At 38.1% G+C, this 17,601-nt stretch overlaps 3 protein-coding genes across 3 annotated transcripts; 2 read left to right on the forward strand and 1 right to left on the reverse strand.

Annotated features, from left to right (window-relative positions):
- The first annotated feature begins 626 nt into the window (after nt 1–626).
- Nucleotides 627–4,469, forward strand: LOC149382922 (putative glycerol-3-phosphate dehydrogenase [NAD(+)] 1, cytosolic). The gene is made up of 6 exons (XM_089629066.1): nt 627–970; nt 1,226–2,234; nt 2,731–2,952; nt 3,437–3,684; nt 3,780–3,919; nt 4,006–4,469. Exons 2-6 carry the CDS (start codon nt 1,580–1,582, stop codon nt 4,130–4,132), a joined length of 1,392 nt encoding a protein of 463 aa, XP_089485192.1. The 5' UTR covers nt 627–970; nt 1,226–1,579; the 3' UTR covers nt 4,133–4,469.
- Nucleotides 4,470–5,429: 960 nt separating this feature from the next.
- On the forward strand, nt 5,430–6,783 carry LOC149382923 (uncharacterized). Its single transcript, XM_089629267.1, has 3 exons — nt 5,430–5,606; nt 6,006–6,272; nt 6,454–6,783. Exons 1-3 carry the CDS (start codon nt 5,494–5,496, stop codon nt 6,545–6,547), a joined length of 474 nt encoding a protein of 157 aa, XP_089485393.1. The 5' UTR covers nt 5,430–5,493; the 3' UTR covers nt 6,548–6,783.
- A 225-nt stretch (nt 6,784–7,008) lies between these two features.
- LOC149382924 (putative calcium-transporting ATPase 11, plasma membrane-type) lies at nt 7,009–12,022 on the reverse strand. The gene is made up of 6 exons (XM_089629276.1): nt 11,849–12,022; nt 10,431–10,485; nt 8,239–10,340; nt 7,987–8,158; nt 7,502–7,800; nt 7,009–7,402 (listed from the first exon to the last, which is right to left on the reverse strand). Exons 1-6 carry the CDS (start codon nt 12,020–12,022, stop codon nt 7,094–7,096), a joined length of 3,111 nt encoding a protein of 1,036 aa, XP_089485402.1. The 3' UTR covers nt 7,009–7,093.
- Nucleotides 12,023–17,601: the final 5,579 nt, after the last annotated feature.

Consider the following 17,601-nt stretch of genomic DNA (forward strand, 5'->3'; position numbering starts at 1 on the left):
CATCAAATTATTCAAAATTACTACCTAAATTCGGATTATAATAAATCCATATCAACAATCCATTCTAAAATACTCAACAATCCATTCAAAATTCAACAAAAAAATAAAATTTCAGTTTTGAGCCTTATCGCGCGAGATCTGGGGGTACACGGCGATATTTGAGCAGTTTTACACCTCCACCGAACGAGAAACGACCTTCCCGCGCGAGATCCGGCGAGATCTACCCAGATTTGGTCTTCAACCGCGCGAGAAACGGAGTTCCAGTTTATCTTCTTCTTCTGCGGAAAACATGCGAAAATGAGGGAAAAGCGAGCAAAAACGAACTTAACCCAGACGAGATTTGAGGGTATACAACACGCGAGATAATGCACGAGATTTGACTAAACTTGTGAGATATACTCGTAGTTCTCTTGCAGCTTTCCCAAACACGAGATCGGGTATCTCGCGCGAGATTTTAAACCTTGTTATTATTTAGAATTACATATAAGATATAGGGAGCATTACCAATAAAAATAAAAATGCCATTTTCTGTCTACTTGTTTCAGCAGTGACGTCTTTTCTTACTTTTGTTTTTTTTTTTGTTTTGTGTCGTTTCCTCAATTTAAAGCAGAGTAATGCTTACGTATGTTCATACAGTGTCGAGTCATCTTCCTCGGAATTACCAGCACAGTTATCAAATCAAACCGCGACCAAAACCAAAAACCAAATCAATCATCATCAAGACATTGACAAAACTTGTTCTCCAGATTTTCTCGAAGCTCTAAAACCTTGTTGCCAATTATTATTTTTTAAAACTATATTGAGAGTCCACGAGCAGAATGTGTACTCTATAAGTTCCTTGCTGAATTGACCGCAAAAACACGATAAACACACGCAAAACAAAACAGAGATTGCATTGAGAAAATCGCCTCCAAGCTGAGAAGAGTTCGTTTTCAATTTCCCTCTTTCTTCGCATATCGATAAATACAGTGTAACTTTCTACAACTTTGATTAAAGGCTTCTCTTTTTCCAAGCATTTAAGTTTATTGGCTCTTGGGTTTGGTTTGGTGGGAATTCCAACTACATTCTAATTCTGAGACTCTTTTAGGTGATTTGTTGATTCTAGGTCAGGTGGTTGTGAGTTAGTAAAAGAAAATCAATAGGCGGTTTTGTTTGTATCTCCCAACTATAAATTCATTTGTCTCTTGGGTTTTGTTTGACCTCTCTTGAAGCATTTTTTTTATAGGTGATCAAAGCTGGGTTTGATTGAAAAAAGGGGCTTTGATTGAGGTAAAAAAAGTTTCGATCTTTGAGCATATCTTTGAAGAACAAAGAAGATTCAAAATAAAAAAAATAGTTTTCATTAAGGGACTGTATCTCCAATTCAAGATTCAAAGGTGGGTTTGATAGATAAAGGGCTTTGAGGAAAAAAAAAAAAAAGTTTCAATCTTTGAACATATCTTTGAAGAACAAAGAAGATTCAGGTAAAAAAATTTCATTACAAGTCAGAAACCAAAGCTGGGTTTGATAGGAAAAGTTTGAGGTAAAAAACAAAAAACAAAAAAGTTTCAATCTTTAAGCATATATTCGAAGAGCAAAGATGATCGAGACCGGTGCTACCGGCGGAGATGGCGTGGCACCACCGCAAGTGCACTCGAACGGCTCGGTGGAAGAGAAGCTCGACGAGCTCCGGCGGCTTCTGGGCAAAGCCGAGGGAGACCCGCTGAAGATCGTCGGAGTCGGCGCCGGAGCTTGGGGCAGCGTTTTCACAGCCATGTTGCAAGAAAGCTATGGTCACCTGAGAGACAAGGCCTTGGTCCGAATCTGGAGGCGGCCCGGGCGGGCCGTGGACCGAGCCACCGCGGAACACCTCTTCGACGTGATCAACTCGAGAGAGGACGTTCTGAGGAGGCTCATCCGGAGATGCGCTTACTTGAAGTACGTCGAGGCTCGGCTCGGAGATCGGATTTTGTTCGCGGACGAGATTCTCAAAGACGGGTTTTGCCTCAACATGATCGACACGCCGCTGTGTCCCATGAAGGTCGTGACGAACTTGCAAGAGGCGGTTTGGGACGCGGACGTGCTCGTTAACGGGCTTCCTTCGACGGAGACCGAGGAGGTTTTCGAGGAGATCTCGAGGTATTGGAAGGAGAGGCGAGCGATGCCTGTCATTGTTTCCTTGTCGAAAGGTGTCGAGGCCGAGTTGGACCCCGAGCCGAGGATTATCACCCCGACCCAGATGATCCATCGAGCCAGTGAGTCTCTTTCTTTAGCTGTTTGTTTGTTTATGTTTAGACGTTTTGTTCTAGTAAGGTTTGTAAGGTCATAAAATAGACATTCTAAATCGTCCTAGTATAGACTCACTAGTTGAACGTTTTCAGATCTAGACTTTTTGTACCATTTTTCAATTTGAAAAAACACTCGACGATGACGCTCAAAGATACCCTATGATGCTTTATGACGTTTTTTTTTTTTTTTTTTTTTTTTTTTTTTTTTGTCGTACCAAAGGTAATACTTTCTTAATTATGGCCAAAAGTATAGTTTTCATGAATTAAGACCTCTTAGAAGAGGTCTATTACATGAAATTTTCCATCCCATAATACTTAACAGGTATCAGAGCTCAATAGCTCTAACGAGCACCCAGTCCAAAATAATGGGATATGACCCAAGATGAGTGAGCTCCAATGGATAAAACTTGTTCGAATTCTGAGTTTAGTTTGTGATTCATTTTATTATTATTATTTTTTGCAGCGGGGGTTCCAATGGAGAATATTTTGTACCTGGGAGGGCCTAATATAGCATCAGAGATATACCACAAAGAGTACGCGAATGCTCGGATATGCGGAGCTGAGAAGTGGAGAAAGCCTTTGGCTAGGTTTCTGAGGCAGCCTCATTTCATAGTGTGGGACAACAACGACTTGCTTACTCACGAAGTTATGGGCGGTTTGAAAAATGTCTATGCCATCGGAGCTGGTAAGCGCTTTCACAGCGTTTTACGTTAACTGTTTGAAGAACTGAATTTGGTTTTTGCAATATTACAGTTTAGAGCTAGTTCCTACAACTTAATATGGCTTTGCAATGACAGTGACAAAGCTAGTCTCTGTTGGACTAGGACTCCTTTATCCATAATCTAGCCTCTATGATTTGGGTTGTTTTACTTGGGGAGGGAAATTATTGCCTCCGAACATTTTCTTTAGATTCATGCCACTAGGCAAAATCCAAAAGAGTAATACCCAACCTCACAGCCATTTTTTCATAGACGAAACTAAAACAGCTTTAAGGAAGCCAAAACAAAGTATATACCCGAAACTAGCAATAGAACTCATGGTTACGTTACTATTCATGGGCGTGCAGATACTATTCTTTACATTATTGAAAGATTATCTAATCAATCAACCCTTGTTGAAATCTCCTAACGGGTCGCGATTACATGTCGTGTGTTTATTGACTGTGACAGGAATGGTGGCGGGTTTGACGAAAGATAGCGCGACGAGCAAGTCGGTGTACTTTGCTCACTGCACGTCGGAGATGATTCTGATAACCCACCTTTTGGCCGAGAAGCCCGAGAGGCTCGCCGGACCATTGCTCGCCGACACTTACGTGACCCTCTTGAAAGGTCGAAACTCATGGTACGGCCACAAGCTCGCAACCCGAGACTTGACCCTCGACATGGGCGATAGCATCAAGGGCAAGGGCATGATTCAGGTTTAAAAAAAAAACACAAAAAAACGAAAAACAAAATCGATCTATGTATTCGCCGATGGTTCATTGATTGGTTGTCGATTGACTCTCTTTTGCAGGGCGTCTCTGCCGTGAAAGCGTTCTTCGAGCTCCTGAGCCAGTCGTCCTTGAGCGTCCAACATCCTGAAAAGAACGAGGCCGTCGCTCCCGTCGAGCTTTGCCCTATTCTCAAAATGCTGCATAGAATACTTATCACAAGGTTTTTTTTTTCCCTTAAAAAAACAAATCTTGAATATGAATTTTGATTTTAATCCATGTATTTGATTTGGTTTTTGGTTTTATCAGGGAATTCCCAGCAGAGGCCATTCTTCAGGCTTTGCGAGACGAGACGATGAACGACCCGAGGGATCGTATCGAAATAGCGCAGAGTCATGCCTTCTATAGGCCGTCGCTTCTTGGCCAGAAACCTTGAGTTTGGTGGTGTTTTCGATTTTAAAAGGCAGTGTGATTTGGTAGTGTGTTTTGCAAGAGCTGTGCTGTGATAAAAAGCACAGAGAATTAGCTTGGGACTCTTCTCTTGAGTTCATAAGTAGTTAGTATGATTTTTTTTTTTTTTTTTACAGGCCTCTCTTTCTTTGGCCTATGCGGTTTGTTGATGTCCGGTCTAGAATGGGACTAGCAACATAGAATATCAATTTTCTTCACAGAAAATTACAAATATGTCACCCTTTTCATTCATTTTTTTTTTCAATGTTGAGCTCAATTTCGCTAGGTTATATTAGAATGTGAGTTAAATTGTTTTACTCTGGGATTAAAATTTTCATTCATTTTGTGATATAATCCATTTTTATAAGGAGTAACGACGATACTGAAAACAAACATGAGAGATTTTACAAGACAAAAAAAAAATGGAGCGTAAACTGTATCCATCGAAAAATTTAAATTATTTCTGCAGCCAATAACCCTAATAGAAAAAGAGTTCATTAATATTAATACAAAATTGACTTTTATTGTGTTTTTTTTTAAATTCGTTGGACATTTTTACTCTTTAAGTTTTAGATGAAGTCGTGTTCCAAATATATATCTGATCGTAGGAGGAAATAAAATTAACAAACTAGTGAATTGGTACATTTGTATATAGACACTGAATTGGGATTTGAGTATTATTTTATCAACAAACTCGAAATGGAGTTTTCCACCAAAAAAAAGGGTGTAAAAGCTACTAGTTAGACTATGGGCGTGTTTGGCACAGCTTTTTTAAGCCTGTTTTTGTTGTTAGCAAAAACCAAACTGCAATCTTACTATTTGGTAAAACAGTTTTTAGAAAAAATTTCAAAAACGATTTTAAAAATTGTACATGTGTCACAAAAGCTAAGAATCTTATCTTTTAGAAAAAAAACGTTTTTGTATCTGATATAAAATTACTTTAATATCCTCACGTGATTATCCACAGCACTGTTAAATATTTATTTTGTGTCTATTTTAGTCTTTTTACTATAATATATTTATTTTACCAAACGCTAAATCAGTTTTTGTTACCAGCAACAACTATTTTATAAACAGTTTACCAAACACCTTGTCAGTTTTTGAAAAAAACAGTTTTTTTTCAAAAACTGAATCTAAAAGCGCTTTTTTTAAAAACAAAGCTGTGCCAAACGATGCCTATTTCTGTCTAAACCGTTTTTTTTTTTTTCTAAGGTATTCGTGTCCAAACCCCAAATTGAAACGACATATATTTCGTAATAAAACGACAGGAAAATTCAGTTGTTCCTCTATTAGAGAGAGAGAGAGAGGAATCGCGGGAGAATCAAGGGGAGAGAGAGAGAGAGAGAGATGTCTCTGGTAGATTACGACGCATCGTCGTCCGACGAAGACGAAGGCGTTCCGATCATGAAACCAAAAACGACGTCGCACAACCCTTTGCCCCAGAATCGCCCCCAAACCAAGTACTTTTCGCTTTCAATTTTCTCCAGAGATTTTTTTTTTTTTGGTTCAATTTTCCTTTCTCTAAATTCGTTCACAGCTCAAATTGCTTGCCGATTCGTAGTCAGCGATAGTCTTTCTAAGCTATTCGCAGTCAAATTTACTCACTACGAACTTTACTCGATAGAATTTTGCAAATTCTACACTTTCACAACTCAAGTCTGTATATAGGTTTTCCGTACTGCTAAGCATTGTAATCTTTTCTTTGTTTATAATTTAATCTAATAATAAACCTTCTAATCAATATATGAAATAGGTCGCAACGCTCACTCACAGTGTAGATTGCTTTAATAGAAAGATGAATCCCGAAATGGAATTCTCTATGCATTCATTTCTAAACATGTGTTTGTTTATTTGATCAGTTCAGAACCAAATCAGAAGCCAGAAAGTTCAAACCCGTCGATCGAGAAACTCCCTGACGCATCGGAGCTGTTGAACTCTGCGGGTTTCTCGCCGGGCATTTTCAGCGGAACCAACCACTCGCCTCAAAGCCCATCGCGAAAGAGGGTCTCGATGGGCTCGTCGTCTTTGCCTCGGATCGGTAAAGTTCCCAAAGGAACATTGCCTCGTTCCAGGAATGTCCTCGATACAGCCGGTCAGGTTCTTGTTCCTCCACAGCTTAGAGGAAGGTCAGTCTCTCTTTTTTTTTTCTTTTTTTTTTTTAATGGTTAGTGATATCTTTAGATGTTTTTGATGGGTGTGGAAGTAAGGAAAAGAAAAATCTCTGTCAAATGATATATTTTTTTCATCGAAGAAGCGATGATGATGCTAATGGTTTTTTTTTTCTTGGATTATGTGTAATTTTCTTAGGAGTAACATTGTGACCGAAGATATAACCAAGCTTTTCGTCAAAAGACAAGCCGAGGCTGCAAAGAGTGGAGTTTCTCAAGTTGGTGATACATAGTTTTTTTTTTTTTAACAATGCTGTAGTGTGTAGACTGTGTAGTAGTGTCTTCTTATCGATCAAAAAAGCGTTCGATACATTTTACAGTCCTTATTTTTTAATAATGAAATTGGTGAAATGTGGGACTTGTTTGTTTGTAGGCATAAATCAGGGCAGTTTAATTGGTAAACAAAAATCCTTCGTCTTTGTGTATGATTATACCATTTTTAATTCCGACTCGTTCGTAATTTGCACCATTATTTCATAGTTGTCGACTACTTTTCTTTGCCTTGGTATGTATGGATTTCTTTGTTCTGTGTTTTAATATATTGCTAAAAGCTACGTTCATCTGAGAGAACATACTCAACTCATACATAATTCTAATTTAATCGCCATTCTTTTCATTCTGAGTCATTCAAAGAACAGAACAAAATGAAAGAATTGGATCCATTTAAAAAATCAATGAATTTGAATTACCAAAGTCCTGAAAAGTAAAACTTCCAAAATTTTAGTCTGTCTAATGTTGCAGCCAGCTAGTCAACCCTCGTCCGCTGTGGCATCGTTCGGTCACACCCGTTCGGGTCCACTTGGAAGAGGTTCATAGCCATCGTCACGGTGATTTTGGCCGGCACGGGATTCGACCGGAATACACTTGAGAATAACGGCGACAAAGAGACTCACGGCTCCGATCAACACACTGAGACCCCACATATTCCAACTCAAAGGTACAGTTTCGGCGAAAAATCCCAATAACTCGACTATGATTGCCTGGAAAGCCACCGTGGAGACCATAACCATCATGAAAGGCCAACTTCCAAACATGCCTTTGAGCACATTGATCTTCTCCATATCCCTGCTGTTCACTTCATTGAATATCTGCGATTTCGAACCAAAGCATCAGTATATTCTGATGAAAACCGGGTAAGTAAAAAAAAAAAAAAAAAAAAAAAGTTTCCGCTCTGTATTAATTACTACCTGGCAGAAGACAAAGGCGTTGAATATGACAGTGTTGACGACCCGAGCGGAGTCGGGGCCGGAGAGGTTGAGAAGCTCTTTCCCTCGGAACTTGAGGAGCAAGAGAACGACGATCTGGTAAATGCTTTGTCCTATTATGTTCCTCCACATGATCGCGGTGATGAAGTTGACGTTCCTCCCGATCGGCGGCCTCTTCATCAGCTTGTCTGTTGGCGGCTCCGTAGCCAAAGCCAGCGCTCCGAGCGTGTCCATTATCAAGTTCACCCACAGCATCTGAACCGCAGTCAACGGCGCAGACCCTAAAATAAAAAAAAATAAAGGTCAGTCGGGTTTGGACCCTAAAGTCGATCGGAATCATCTCTCGAGCTTTTTTTTAGGAGATGATTATGACGGATTTTTAGAAGTTGGGGTGGGTATGAAGTGAGCATTTCGATAAAAGTTTCGGCGGATATGGATGATAATTTTTTTTTTTTTTTTTTTAGGACCTGAAACGCAAGCGGAGATGAAGTTGAGCATGAGAGCGACGACGTTGACGGTCAACTGAAATTGCACGAACTTTTGGATGTTGATGTAGACCGCCCGGCCCCACCGCACGACGTTCACTATCGTCGTGAAGTTGTCGTCCATTATGATCACGTCCGAGTTCTCTTTCGCCACCTGTTTGTAAAATTATCAAGTAATTAGTGTTCGTTTCGATTTTCGAAAGCTGAGTTTTTAGAAGGGATTCCGTTCCGAACCTCGGTTCCGGCGATTCCCATGGAGAGCCCGATGTCGGCCTCGTGGAGGGCCGGAGCGTCGTTGGTCCCGTCTCCGGTCACGGCCACGACTTCTTTGAACTTTCTTCTCAGGTGAGAGACGAGAGTGTGTTTGTCCAACGGCATCGATCGAGCCATCACTTGTAGCCTCGGAAGCAGCTCGTCGATCTCCTCGGAGCTCTTGTTTCGAAACTCGGGTCCTTCGATCGCCAGACCGCCTTCTGTCAGAATACCGCACTCTCTGGCTATGGCTTTCGCCGTGTTGATGTTGTCTCCGGTGACCATCCTGACCGTGATTCCGGCGGCGAGGCAAGCCTCCACAGCCTCTCTCACTCCGGGACGGACCGGGTCCTTGATTCCGACGACGGAGATCAGAGTGTAGCCCCGGTCGGGAATCTCGTCTTTTTCCACGTCGCTGAAAGCGGTGCAGAGAGTCCTCAGGGCTTCGCACGCGAACTCCTCGATCACTTTCGAGATCTTCGTCCGGAGCTCGTCGGAGAGAGGGACGGACTCCCCGTCGGAGTTCAGAACCCTGTCGCAGATCCCGAGCACTATCTCCGACGCCCCTTTGACGAAAGCTCTGAACTTTCCGGTCTCGTTCGGGATTCCGACGAGGACAGACATCTTCTTCTTCGACGAGTTGAAAGGCTCGACCTTTATTATCTTGTGATCCTCGTCGAAGGCTTTCGAGTCTCCTCCGAGGCCGACCCCGAACTCCACGAGAGCGACCTCCGTCGGAGTCCCTATCGTCCTCTCTCTCCCGTCTTTCCCTTTCGCCACCTCCGCGCTCGTGTTTTGGAATATCGACTGCAGAATCAGGTCCACCAATCTCGCGGAGAGCGCCGATCTCAGGCCGTCCGATTCTCCTCCGACCGTCTGGGATTTCTCTCCGGCCCAGATCTTCGTGACCACCATGTGGTTCGTGGTCAGAGTCCCGGTCTTGTCGGAGCAGATACAAGTTACCGAGCCCATGGTCTCGCAAGCCGAGAGGTGTCTCACGAGAGCCTTGTCGGACATGAGCTTCTTCATCGCAAAGGCGAGGCTGAGCGTCACCGCCAACGGAAGCCCCTCGGGAACCGCCACCACGATGATGATCACCGCGATCGCAAAATAGTTCAGGAGCTCCTTCGCGTCGCTCGATCCCCAGTCTCCGATCTCGCCGCGCATCGCTTTTCCGGCCAAGAATCTACCGGTCAGAACGAGGAAAGTCAGCACGGCGAAGACCAGCCCGATCTTCCCGATGATGGTCGCGACCCCGTTGAGCTTGACCTGAAGAGGCGTCTCGTTGTCACCGTCTTCCTCGCTCAGAGTCTCCATCAATCTCCCCCACTCGGTCCTCATCCCGACCGCCGTGACCATCATCTTCCCCGACCCGTCCTGAACCTTCGTCCCGGAGAGAAGAAACGGAGCTTCTTTTCCGATCATCACGGGCTCGCTCTCGCCGGAGAGGCTCGATTCGTCGACAGTGAGGCTAAACCCCGAGACGAAAAGCCCGTCGGCGGGTACTTGATCGCCGATCGAGAGGTGAACCACGTCTCCGACGACGAGGTCGAAGATCGAGACCTTGTTTCGGAACCCGTCTCGGGTTACTTGCACGACAATGTTCTTCTTCTCCTTGTCCAGGGCTCGGAACTGCAAGGATTGCTTGTAATCGCTCACCGCGGTGACCATCACGACGAGGACTATACTTAGGACGATTCCGAGCCCGTCGTACATTCCTCCCGGGAAGCCCTCGGTGGCGACTCCGACGCCGATAGAGACCGCGGCCGAGACCATTAGGATTATCAGAGTCAGGTCTTGGAACGCGTCCCACACGAACTTCCAGAACCCCTTTGGCGGCTTCTCGACGTAGCGGTTCGGCCCGAAAAACCGCTGGCGGAGCGCCACGTCATCGCCGGAGGACACGCCGGAGCCGAGCGAGACGCGGAGGTCTCCGGCGATGCCTTCGAGCCCGCCGTGGCTCTCGAGGGACTTGTTGTCGTGGGACCGGACGATGCTACCCAGCTCGTCCGGGTGGGCCGCGAAGCCAGCTTCTTCGAGCTCCCTCGACAGCTTGTACGTGGGTTTCGTGGCTTGCTTCCCAGCTACGTTAGGTCAATGAAAATTTGAGTAGAGAATACACAAAAAGAAGAGAAAAAAAATATTGATTTTTTGGGTCAGAAGATATTCAATACCTGCCATGAAGTGGAGAGCTGCTTTTTGGACATAGAGAGCAACTTTTAGTTTTTCCTGAACAAAGATGAGACCGTTAGAATGAAGTACAAACAGAGAGAGCCTCTATAAACATGTCATCTTGCGTGACAAGTCAACGGACTTTTTTTTGGGTTACCATGTAATCCTGTGATAGTTTCAGATGTACCAAAAAAAAAAAAAAAGTCAAGCTCTAGACTTCTAGTATGTCTCCTCTTAACTTTCTTTGTAATTTCTGTGGGTGATTGAATCATATGTTATCACATTGAGGTCGGAAAAAAAGGTACACAGATTTGAAAAATATGCTCTCTGATTTTGTGTAGTGAATTTCATGAAATCGAGACGTGAAACCAATGCCTATCTAGAAACCCCACATAACACTTACAAAATCATGTTTAATGAAAGCATACATTCCTTGTCGCTATATAGAAATAAAATAAAAACGATCAAGTGTGTGCGCACATCGGATGTGAAGAAAGTATCAAATTTAGATTTCTCTGAATGAATAGTGTGAAATATCAAAGAAATTTCCTTTTCGTTCTTATTTTCCTCATGAAATAATGAAGTCCTTTCAAATTATTGACTACATATATTGCAGTTACGATAGTTTCGGAACTAATGTTGAGAATATTGTTTAACTTTTTAAATTCATATTTTAATTGACCAACGAGAACGTGATATAAACTCTTTTCATTTAAAACTTAACTCAATCATTAACGTGATATAAACTCTTTTCATTTAAAACTCAACTCTTAATCATTAACGTGATTTCTACTAGTTCATAATAGTGGCGCGCGACTACAAATCACATTACATAATATAAATAAATAAATATTACTAGTTCAAATCCATTTAATGATAAATGATGTATATAAATCAAAATTAAAACAGCTGTCCAAAAGTCAGAAGTATTTATTTTAGTATCTCCTATTTTGCAAGTAACAAACTCATAAGGCATAATAGTTGTATATGGATAATACAGGTGTTTAATGTGCTGACAAATTCCATATTATTTCATAACAATAAATAAATAATAAAAAAAGATAAACTTCCTTAATTAGTAGGCTTCGAAAATTGAATTTCGCTTTTCATCTCCACTTGGGGTTTTTTTTTTTTTTTTTTTTTTAAATTATAAAACATGGAACCAAAAAAAGATGTCATCTTTACTCTCATTTCGCAGGTCTACAATGATATTTCACATACACAAATTTTCAGTTTAGAATGGGTAATCAATTTCCTTATATGGATTTACATATCACAAATGTCTGGCTTCTTAGCACTGATTCTTTTCCAAAAAAAAAAAAAAAAACACACAGACGTAGACATAACAATGCCAATAACAACAAAAATAATAACAATATTTAATGATATGAATCATATAATGTATTAGTACGTGTCGTACCTGAAGGTTGACACGCTTCTTTTCGTCCTCGGCGCGCTTGGCGAGATCGGCGACCATTCGAAACCGCCGGCGAGGGTTTTTGACGACGGAAACCGCCGATCGCCATCGCGCCAGAGCTTCCTCCGATGGCCTTTTCGGCTCCAACTCAAAGTTCTTCCTCAAGTACTCTTCCATTTTTTTGTCTGCGATATATAATCTTTTTTCACTCTCTCTCTCTCTCTCTAAAGCTTAAACCAAATATATACGTGTGTGTTCGTTTACAAATATATATATTATTATATACAGGGATAGACTCGTGTATGTAGGATCTGGTTAGTGAATTAGTAAATATAATAAATAAATAAAAAGTTACATGATGAGGTGGCCAACTGGAAGGCCCAGAGGGTATTTCTCATGCAAAGGAAAATGGGATATACACGACGCGACTTTATCAAACCAAAAGCTACCGAACAATCATAATATGAATAATATCGTATGGCATAGTCCGTTAATCATATGTGCACGAGCAGTAAATAAATTTAATTATAGTACTTAATCAAATGAGATTATATTTACTTATTATTATTATTATTATTATCTATGTTATAGCGACTTAGGAGTACATGGAGATTTTACATTTTGTTTTTGTTTTTTGTATTGATGAAACTTGGATATTTTTCTTTATTTGATTAAGATTATAGGAGAAGATCATCGCTTATGATTTTTAGTTGAGGTTTATAAAATATGAAAAAGGTCCAACTCCGACAAGGATAAAGAAGTAATCTTACAATGGGAGCAAAATTGTCTGTAAATTATAAATAATTATATATTATTTTATATGTATTTTTCTTGTTGTTTATAGTTTTATTTCAAAATGAGAGCAAAATTTTCTGTATATTAAAAATGAAGAGCTATGTGGAAGGTTTATAAGTTTGAGGTTCGGGAAATTAGATTATTCATAGGTCATGCCCTCCTCAATACTTTAGGACCAAAATTTAATAAGTCAAAATTGATTCAAAAGTATGACTTTCATATATGTTTAAATTCAAAAATACCCTTAATGAAATATATTTTTATTTTATATTTTGTATTTAATTTTTTTATTTATTTAATGGTCACAAAAGCAAATGTAGATATCCATTTTCCTTTGGTACGTAAAGTTACTTGGAAAATTTGAAAAAAAAAATGGTTTGAATTTTTTTTTCGTTTGGTACGTAAAGTTACTTGGAAAATTTGAAAATCTAAAAAAAAATTGTTTGAAAAATTTGAAAATTCGTTTGAAAATTTATTGACTTTTTGTCTTTTTATTAACATGAATGTCAATAAATCTTCAAACGATTCAGGAAAATTCTTTGAAGATTTATTAACATCGTTGTCAATAAATTTTATACATGTCAATAAATCTTCAATAGACTAAATTCTTTGAAGATTTATTGACATCCAGAAAATTTATTGACATCGATGTCAATATATCTTCAAAGAATTTCCCCATAATCATTTGAAGATTTATGACATTGATGTCAATAAAAAGACAAAATGTCAATAAATCTTCAAACGAATTTTCAAATTCTTAAAACCATTTTTTTTTTCCAGATTTCCCAAATTATTAGGTATATACGAGGCAGTGGAATAGTGAAACACGTTGATATGGACATAAATCTCTCTCTCTCTCTCTCTCTCTCTCTCTCTCTCTCTCTCTCTCTCTCTCTCTCTCTCTCTCTCTCTCTCTCTCTCTCTCTCTCTCTCTCCGCTTCCACGTCAATTCATCTTCTTCTCCATCATGATTTCTTCTTCTTCTTCTTCTTCTCCATCCAAAATGACAAAGAAACACCAAAACCCAAACCCAAACCCTAAAGTTAAAGTCATGACAAATAAATCTAAATCATCGCCGGTAAAATGGAGAGAGGCTCAAAACAAGATTGATAGTTGTTGATTTTCTTTTGGTTTGTTTGAATTTTTTCCAAATTTTTCAAGTTTCAAAAAAAAAATAGTAAGGTCGACAATGTCAATAAATCGGGTAGATTATTGATGATAATGTAAATAAACTAAATAGATGAAATATAAAAGAAAAATGATATTTCATTGAGGGTAGTTTTGTACCAACAAATATAAAGAAGTCATATTTTTGGATTAATTTTTATATATTTAATTTTGGTCCAAAATATTGAGGGTCCCTAGAATCTTCAGATGAGTTATCTGTGTAATACTTGAAGGCCCATCATTTTTATAAGGCCTACAGTGCAAACCCATTGCTCCCAGTTTTTAGGATTTGTCTTTAATTTAGTTAATCGGATCAAATTCACCACCCAGTGTACTTCAATTTGTTTTACATATTCCATTCAATCCTGTAAATTTTGATTTCATTTAGTGTAATATATATTTTATGGGAAAATATCAAGAGTATCCCTCGTGATGCGAGATTTATCCTCTCTATTTTTAGAAATATCAGACATCTCACTTCAGTTTAATATAAATGATATATACATCCCCTAAAAAATGTTATATTACAAATATCATCATTTTTCGTTTATTTTTTACAAAAAAAAAATAAAAAATTGAACTCCCCAAAATACTCTTAATGAAATAATTTTTTATTTTCTATTCTATATACAAAAAAAATTAAATTAAAAAATTTCTTTATAAAAAGTTAAGGATTTTTTTTATAAAGAGAGATTTTGATTTTTTTTAATAAAATAGTAAATAAATATTTATTCTATCAAGGGTGTTTTGGGGAGTTCAAATTATTTTTTTGTAAAAAATAAACGAAAAATTGTGATATTTGTAATATAACATTTTTTTTCAGGGAAAGTATATGTCATTTTATATTAAACTGAATGGATATGTGTGATATTTCTAGAAATAGATTGGATAAATCTCGCATTTCGATTAAACACGAGAGATATTTTTGATATTTTCCCATATTTTATTGTTATTCTGAAATTGGTGTTATTTTGGTATGATTGCATGGAAGGCTGAATTGACGTTATTGATATTCCAGCCTATCTAATTTCTAGAGTTCGACCACAAAAAAAATAGACTATTAGAACTGTAAAAAATGGTACGGAGAAACCTCAGAATTATTTTCCACGAGATCCTGAATTTTCGGTATCATATTTTACAGCTTCGAGATTCCTACATTTTTATTTTCTTTTAATTCTCGATTATTTATTTTAATTTTAGAGTAACTTACATAAGTAAAAAAAAAAAAAAGTACAACACTAAAAAGCACTAAAATAGTACTAAATAAAACTAAATGGCGATTCAAGTTCTGTAGCACTTCCCAAATGGTACCGAAACAAAAAAAATTGGAATCATTTTTTTTATATGATTTTTTTTTCTCATTTTCCAGATGGTACGGATCTCATATGATAAGCACTCGTGTATATTAATAATCAGATCATAATAAGTTTGTAACTGTGTGTGATATGTTTAATAAACCTAATAATGTATGAAATAAAAAGGGGAATCTTACGTAGCTACCTTGAAATTTTAAATCAATTTTGAAATACTTCACGAGCTAAATATCTTTCTAATGCAATATGTCTGATTCGGAAAATAAAAAAGCTGTTACAGATTTGGCCACACACAGAGAAACAATGACAGTGACAATAGGCTTGGTACGTATTTGGTATTTATTTTTGGACCCAATTGCTTATAGCAAAATAGTGTGGAATTTATCTTCTCATTGCAAAGCCATGGTGAACATTAAATACATATATGGTATATTGGAAAACTTTGGTTTTTATCCGTAGTATTTGCTTCCCTGAAAATCGCAGCTTTAACTAAACGAGTGATAATGGCTTTATTTTTTTTATCAGATTGCATTTATTTTAAGTTTCCAAATCTAAAACTATTTTTGACCAGCCAGACAAAATTAATCGGTTGTCTGACCGTTTTCTTTAACCTTGGTTAGAAGTAACTAGAAAATCAATTTATTTTTATCGTACCGATAAAAGAATCAATTATTAATCGGTCTTTTTTTTAATACGTTTTTAAACGTTTTTTTTATTGTCTATAAAATGGATTTTGATCCAGTTAATTGGAAGGAAAAAAAAAAGTTACCGGTTAATCTTTTACCCTTTTTTTTTTTGGTCAAAGGACTAATTAGCAACCTGATATCCCGTAACAGTTATTGTTGTACAGCTTGAAACACAGGTTAAAATCTGAAAAATTATGTAACATTTTTAAAGTAACACGTCGAGGTGGTTGTGGTGCAAATAATTCAGCATGAAAATGAGTATTTTTTTAGTGTCTAAGACTCGGAACCAATGGTATAGAATTGTGGGTTCAAATTTTACATATCTTCTTTAATTTGTTGGAGAGTGAATTTACATCCCTTCGCCATGGTGACAACTTTAGTGAATTAGTTCTGATTAATTTGTAATTAATTTGTGTGATTTTTCAATTATAGGACTTTATTTCTATTAATTATTGATTTATCTTAAATAATCAATTTATCATCGATCCCGTTTACATCTCTATTGATGCTCTTGCACTCTGAACTCGTCCCTCCTTGATTCTCACGTACTATGGAAAATCGCAAAATAATTGTTTAAAGATGAGATTTTTTAAATATAACCTCACTCTCAAAATTCTATAAATTACTGATTTTGATTAAATTCTGGACGATTTTTTTCTTGATGATTTTTCGACCTTGAAATTATGGAGATCATAAAGCATGTTGGACTAGCTTCACTCGAAAGTATATATGAACTCCTATATCTACGATATCTACGTCAGTTTTTTTATGTGTATGGATATACTTCTATAATGCAATTAATGTCAAAATTAAATAACAAAAGTACAAACTAAATATATTATCACGGTTTATTAAAGAATAAAAAGTTCTATCACGTAACAATAATAATAATTAGTTTCAAGTTACAACCTCGGATCTTATAGGCATATGTTAAACACATGTTATCTATGATAAGATAGCTAGAATGAACTCAATTAAAGTAAGGAATAAAACGTGGTGAAAATATTAACAAAAAGATATAAACATGACAAAAAGGGTATAATGATCCATGTAACTGTAAGCAAAATAATGAAAGAAAAAATAACTAGAGGGTAATCTCAAACCGACAAATCTTATGTCGTGGGCTAAAGAAGACCTTTCATGCCGATAACGATAACAGGGGATGAGGTGTAACTCAATATTTTTAATGTTGAATTCTTTCTTGGCTGATAGATAATGTAGAGGTTACACGTGAATACGTGAACAGAAACGGATGTCATGACATAACCGAAGTAAACATCACAGTGGTTAAGTGTTTTACTCATTTTCTTCACATTTTTTTACGATGAAACATGTGCATTGTCCGCCGTTTACACATCCACATCTTATTTAGCGATACATATTGTTACAAAAATAATGGCCGAACATCTTCACGATTGCAACCATTTTGAAATTTTTCAACCATGTGTCACAGCTATGAGAGCAAAAAAATTTAAATATTGGAGAACTTCAAAGATTCCGTACTTATATGGTTTTACATGCATTCTAGACACCCGAATGAAATTTGGGGGTTATCTGACATTTTTACAGTATTTAAAATGTCATATCGGACAAGATTACGTGGCACATGATCATGTTAGGGTCGTGGAAGAGTCTTACTCATTTTCAAGTATTACCAGCGACAGATTCCAACTTGTCCCGAGATGAGTCCACCCCGACACTCATCAACTAGTAAAGGAATATAGCTCGTTTTGCCCGAGGCGGAACTTCATCTCCAAGATCGTCACCACATCCTCCGCCCACTCAAGAGATGTCT

Source organism: Urtica dioica, chromosome 10 (assembly GCF_054948205.1).
Source record: "Urtica dioica subsp. dioica isolate 48M chromosome 10, U.dioica_male_clone48M_v1_H2, whole genome shotgun sequence".
Lineage (NCBI taxonomy): Eukaryota > Viridiplantae > Streptophyta > Magnoliopsida > Rosales > Urticaceae > Urtica > Urtica dioica.